This window comes from Paramormyrops kingsleyae, chromosome 19, assembly GCF_048594095.1.
Source record: "Paramormyrops kingsleyae isolate MSU_618 chromosome 19, PKINGS_0.4, whole genome shotgun sequence".
In the NCBI taxonomy this organism is placed as follows: domain Eukaryota; kingdom Metazoa; phylum Chordata; class Actinopteri; order Osteoglossiformes; family Mormyridae; genus Paramormyrops; species Paramormyrops kingsleyae.
The window spans coordinates 4,951,344-4,957,466 of NC_132815.1; the positions used below are offsets into that span (position 1 = coordinate 4,951,344).

At 42.5% G+C, this 6,123-nt stretch overlaps 1 protein-coding gene across 1 annotated transcript; it reads right to left on the bottom strand.

Annotated features, from left to right (window-relative positions):
• Positions 1-1,669: 1,669 nt before the first annotated feature.
• LOC140581213 (trace amine-associated receptor 4-like) lies at positions 1,670-2,665 on the bottom strand. The gene has a single exon (XM_072703091.1). The coding sequence runs from the start codon at positions 2,663-2,665 to the stop codon at positions 1,670-1,672; it is 996 nt and encodes a 331-aa protein (XP_072559192.1).
• Between the last annotated feature and the right edge of the window lie 3,458 nt (positions 2,666-6,123).

The window sequence follows — 6,123 nt, forward strand, 5'->3', positions numbered from 1 at the left end:
GTGGCCCTGTGCTGCCTGTGTTACCCGCCCCAAACCGAGGTGTTATCAGAACTAGCAATATAAAATACACAGGCTGAGTGGCCCTGTGCTGCCTGTGTTACCCGCATCAGTCTGAAATGTTATGAGAACCAACAATATAAGATGCTCAGGCTGAATTGCCCCCTGCTGCCTGTCTTACCCGCCCCAAACCGAGGTGTTATCTGAACCAGCAGCAAAGATGCACAGGCTTAGTGGCCCTGTGCTGCCTGTGTTACCCGCCCCAGACTGAGGTGTTATGTGAACCAGCAACATAAGATGCACAGGCTGAGTGGCTATGTAAATCTGTAAATCAGTAAGGAGAACAACAGTTTTCTCCAACACCAGCTTACGGCAGTTTATTTCTGGACATCACAGAATTTACTTACACTCAGTATGTCTGCCTAAGTAATATATACAACAGTTTAAGAGATATTGATTAAACATAAGTGTGACGTCATCCAGGACATCCAGACAAAGTATATGTGTGGAATATGGTCAACTCTACACAGTCAGTTGTCTGCTGTAGCATCTGGTCAGCATTTTGTCTGAGTACGTGTGCATCTCTTAATGTGGGTATTAGTCCAGTCTTGGGTCTGTCCTTCTTGTCTGTGTCTAGAAAGGCCACACTTGGTCTAAAGTAGAAAGCTTCAGGGAATGATGGATAGGTTGGTATGTGGCTGCAGTCGCTTCTGGCCTACATGGCTGATATGAGGGCTATTCCAGGTGCTCCTAGGTGAACATTTCTTTGGGTATAACAATACCTGTCAAACTCTCCTGCACCATACAATTCTGTACTTGTTTCTACCTCTTCTTGGAGTTCTTCCAAACCCCTCTCTTAGATTTGTCCTGGACATCCTAAGGATATAGGTAAGTCATCACGGGTTGGTGCTTGTGCTGAATGGTGGTACCAGTACTAATACCCACCTGATCTAAACTGGCTTTATTATGCCCAGTGTCTCCGTTTCCTAAACTCTGATTGGTCAGGTCCTTGTACAGCTTGTAGTGACTGTAACAGTCTGTCAGTGTAAGGGTTCACCACTCTGTCCTCCTGTTTTTACTGCAGCTTTCAAACAAGGCTGCTTGCTCTGCTCTGCAGGTACAAGCATCAGTACATAAGCAGCCAGCTGGCCTTGGTCCCTCACAGGTTTTTATCCAGTAAATATCAAATGAGTTTTTGTTTCCTCTCCTCTGTTAACAATTTTTCACTCCGATTTATAATGTCATGAAGGGATGTACCTATCATATCTGTGGGTGCTTTGGGGCAACTATTCTGATGTAAATTATGAGAATGGAACTGAACGTAAGATTCCTCATTCATTCACCGTTCTGCATTTTCTTACTGACAATTATGAAGATCCAAATTAAACAGGAGAGAAAAATGGTGAAAATCAGTTTGAATCAGGAGCCACGTATAGAATATATTATATACAAGTTATATAGCAGTGTTTCATTTGCAATACACAACAATTATTATAAACCACTCCATCTGTGCCCCGACGTTAAAGGCAGATAGCCAGTATAGATCATTACCAGATACAGGAGTCAGTATCAGACGTGCAGTAACATCGATGTGGGAAATGAGAGAAAATGACAGAAACTTCAGTCACACTATAGATTGACCAGTATTTCACCTGGATCCTCAATAATAAAATTAATCAAAATTGTTAAATATTTTACTAAAAGCTTTTGTCAGTGACTCCCGAAACCATTTAAATAAGAATGAATAAATTATGGGATTCATTCCTGAATTTAAATAGTAAATCCAAATACAAATGTCATACAAGTACTGTGTGGATAAATCAGTGACTGGATCTATGATTATGTATATAAAACAGGGCGACCAGCAGGACAGGAACACAGCAGTAACTATGCCCAGTGTCCTGGTGGATTTTTGCTCCATCTTAGACAGAATGATTCTAGACTTTTCCCGGTTCTCAACAGTAAGAATTGTAACTTGAAGAGAACGGGCTTGTTTATGTGCAATAACTAGGATTTTCAGGTAGAGGCCAATCATAAATAACCCTGGGATGAAGAAAACAAAAACTGAAGATAATATGCTTGACAGCTTGTCTACTAACATAGCACACCTTCCCTCACAGTTTATTTGTGTGAGGTAAACATCCTGAATTGTCATGCTGTTTAGCTCCATCCCAAAGCCGATGAGGGCAGAAAGAACCCAGCAGCTCAGGATCATGCACTTTGCAACATGAGTTGTGATCAAAGTGTGGTACAGCAGAGGCCGAGAAACAGCAACGTATCGCTCAATAGAAATCAAATAAAGCATAAATATGGATGTTGCGGTGAGTGAAATGTCTATACTGATGTGGATCTTACAGAACCAGTCACCCAAATACCAGCAGGTTTCCAGGGAGCGTATCAAACTAGGCGGCATGACCACTGCCCCCAGGAGGAAGTCGCTCACAGCCAGGGAGAGGATGAGGTAATTGGTGGGAGTGTGCAGCTGTTTGCAGTGGGATATAGTAACAATGACGAGGAGATTTCCCAGCACAGTGAGGAGTATGGTGGCCCCTAATAGAACATACAAAGAGGCTCGTATTGTGGTTGGATAGACAAGCTTTAGGCAGGAAGTGTTTGAGGACTCGAAGCAGTAGTGTACACTTTCAGTCTCAGAATGGTTAGTTTTCATCGTTTTGTATTCCAAAGGATAAAAAAACAACCTTTGCAACCTGCATGGGGAAAAGAGAGAGATTTTAACCTGCACATCCACATCAGTCGTGCATTTAAAATGAACTTTTTTATGTATGTAGATTTTTATACACCTATACAACGCATCTTTTTTTTTAAAAAAATTCTCAGACGTACTATGATAACTAATCATTTGCAATGTCAACATCTCTCATTACATATATACACATAAACATATTCTTGTGTGTCTGATTTTGAAGGAATGAATGATTTTGCCCGAAATCATTCACTAAATACCAAAACCACCGGAGACTTCATGCACTTGAAACTTATCATATCTGTCATATTACATCAGTCTTAACACAGCATAATATTATGATAATGTGCCGCAATACACAGGGGTATCAAGTTTTAAATCTTTCTAAATTTTAGTCAGATTAGGAGTTTTGAATATTTGTTTTTCTTAAATACCCTCAATTTCTGTGTGTACATACATACAGCACTGTGCAAAAATCTTAGGCAGTGAAAGAAAATTATGGTTACATGATCGTCTCTTTGCAGGAGGGCTGGATTAAAGGTATTAAGTGCCCCTGAGCAACAGCAGACATGACATCACGTCAGAAAGAAACGGAGCTGATTGGTGGCTCACAGAATGCATGTAACACAGGGAAAATGATACATAGGCTTTTGAGTGGGTGTCAAAGAACAATAAACTTCCATCCATTTTCTATACCTGCTTGTCCTGTGCAGGGTCATGGGGGTCTGAGCCTATACCAGAAACTACTGGTGCAAGGCAGGGAATAACACAGGACGGAGCACCAATCCATCGCAGGGCACACACACACACACACATTAAAACACACGCACGCACGCACGCACACACACACACACACACAACTGGGTAACTTAATTTTACCTTAGCATGGTTTTGGACTGTGGGAGCAAACTGGAAAACCCAGAGGAAAACCCACGGCGACACGGGGAGAACATGCAAACGTCTCTGAGAGACTCAGATCCCAGAGGAAACAGCTAACCCTGCTTCACCGTGCCGCCCCCGAACAATCATATCAAATATAATAGACGTTAATTCACATGAACTTGCTAAAGGACATTGGTGAATGGGAGCGGGGGGATTACGAGGGGGTGTCCTGCTTGGTGCCCCCCGAGAACATGGTGCCCGCTGCCATGTCCTGAAATGCCCACGTGGTTAATCGGGGCCAGCAATGCAGGCATATAGACACATAGTAAAATAACCGGTTTGAGCTGCCCCTCCCCCAGAGATTTTTCATTATTTATCAAGCATGTAGGCAGATATATTGAACCCCTGTGGAAATCAACCGAAGTGGACCCCCCCACCAGTCTGCAAAATCTACAGAGAGGGACCTATCAGTCGGGCTCTGGACACCCCAAGAAATTTATTTCTGACTACAGGTCTGGCACTTTGGCGTGAAACTATGTTACGTCTGTCAAAGTGCGTTAGCTTAACCTTTAAGAGAAAAGTCACCCTAGTACTATGTTTGGCTAATCAAGACTTCATCAAATTATTTAACTGATTAAGTTAATTAACTGAGCTATTGGTGAAATTTAACAAATACATGGAATGGTTGAGGTGCCCTTAAGGAGAGGTTTGGGCACCAAAGACATGTTCTTCCAGTCATCCAGCAAGATACTGTATCTGTAACTTTTTTGGAGAAAATAAGAAGTTCTGTTATTGTTCATTTCCATATATTCCAAAGTTAAATTATAGATTTTTTTTTCACTGAGAAAATGTGCACTTAATACATAGATAAACAGCTAGAAACATTTTCATTGACTGGCTAAGACTTTTGCACAGTACTGTATACTGTATCCTGTATATTTGTATTATCTATAAATTTTCTAATTTAAACTCCAACAAGATAGGACTCAACAGATACAACATTTTAGTACAGCAGCTGATAGGAATACAAGAGTAAGACCTTGTGAACCATACCTCTGTGTGAAGTCCTGCAGCAGACTGACTGGGCAGTAGAGAAGGCTCTCTAATATACCCTAATCATCCAACAGATACTTCGTAGCCTATGACCAATGCAGCCTTAGCTTTCCCCAATAGTGTTAATTAACCACTCAGTCAACAGGCTGCTCCCTTGAGTAAACGCTCTTTATTTCAGTGTTTTTGGTAAACATTACAGCAGTGTTTGATAGTAACTAAATTAGATGATAACTGCAGGTGTAAACATTACTTACTCACTGTAGCAAGATGTTTGAGGTGAGAACTGTGTCCATTATAGGAGGGAACGATGCAGAGTTAAAGAACATACACGTATCTGTAGAATGTTCACCATGGTCATACCTCCTTATTGTGTATGTCATGAGCTTTCGAGCAGTTTAACCATCTTGTGAGACACAAACACATCTTTTCCCTACTGCCAAGGCCCAAGTCACACAGACACACTGCCCTCGCTCTACGTTTAAGGCCCAGGTGCACATGTGTCTTAAGTCGTTCTGACACACAGACATTTCAATTAAATTTTAGTTTTATTTATATAGAGCATCTTCACAAGATTGCATTGTCTCAAAGCGCTTCAAATTACCCTGTGTCTCTGCTGTCATGTTGAAGACGTGGCCTGAAGCGACCACCTTATAGACTGGGAAAAGGCAGATAGCATCGCATACAGTTGCCACTCATTGACGGTGTGACTGGTACCGTGCAGAGGCGTTTTGAGGGGCAGGTGCTGAAAGCCTTTGACACATACATTAAAGGCGCACTCTGTACTTTTAGATGGACACACTGTAAATAGTTCAAGCAAAAGGAGCTGCTGAACAGACACCCCCAGCTCCCCACACGCCCATGCCTGAGCCTGACTATTGTTCACCTCCTCCAGAACTATTTGCTGTGGAGGAGTTTATATAAAATCCTGTACTGAGTCTTCTGCAGTCAAATGCCCTGTGCTGCCTGTGTTACCCGCCCCAGACTAAGGTGTTATCTGAGCCAGCTGTTACGCCCCGCTGTTGTTCGCTCCGCCCCCTCGACCAGGACGCCGCCCACGAGACATCGGACCGCCTGCTCACTTCCTGTTCCCGGAGTGAAAAGCCGGACAGCAAGATTCTTCGGGAGCTCTGCTCATATTTTTGGATTGTCTTTGGTTTGCTTATTGTTTGATTGATTGATTATTGTGTATGACGGTTTTGGTTTCTCGGTTTACGATTTCTCGCTTTGCCCTTTCTCTGTACTTCTGCCCTGGTTTTGTTTGCTTTCTGGTTTTCGATTTTTCGCCCGGTTTTTGTTTACAACTTCGCACGCCCCTCGGACTCTGACGCTTTGCTCTGTGTATGTGCTGTATGTGTGTCTGGTGCATAGGGAGTGATTGCCGTCTTGTTTGAAAGACTCTGTGTACACTGTGATTTGGTTAGGGAGTAAGGTGTAGGACTTGTCGTTACTGTGTTCTTTGGTTTTTACTAGTTCAGTTAGATTTGGGT

Bases quoted from the DNA above. Each gene is read 5' to 3' on its own strand.
- LOC140581213 (XM_072703091.1), bottom strand. From the start codon at position 2,665: ATGAAAACTAACCATTCTGAGACTGAAAGTGTACACTACTGCTTCGAG.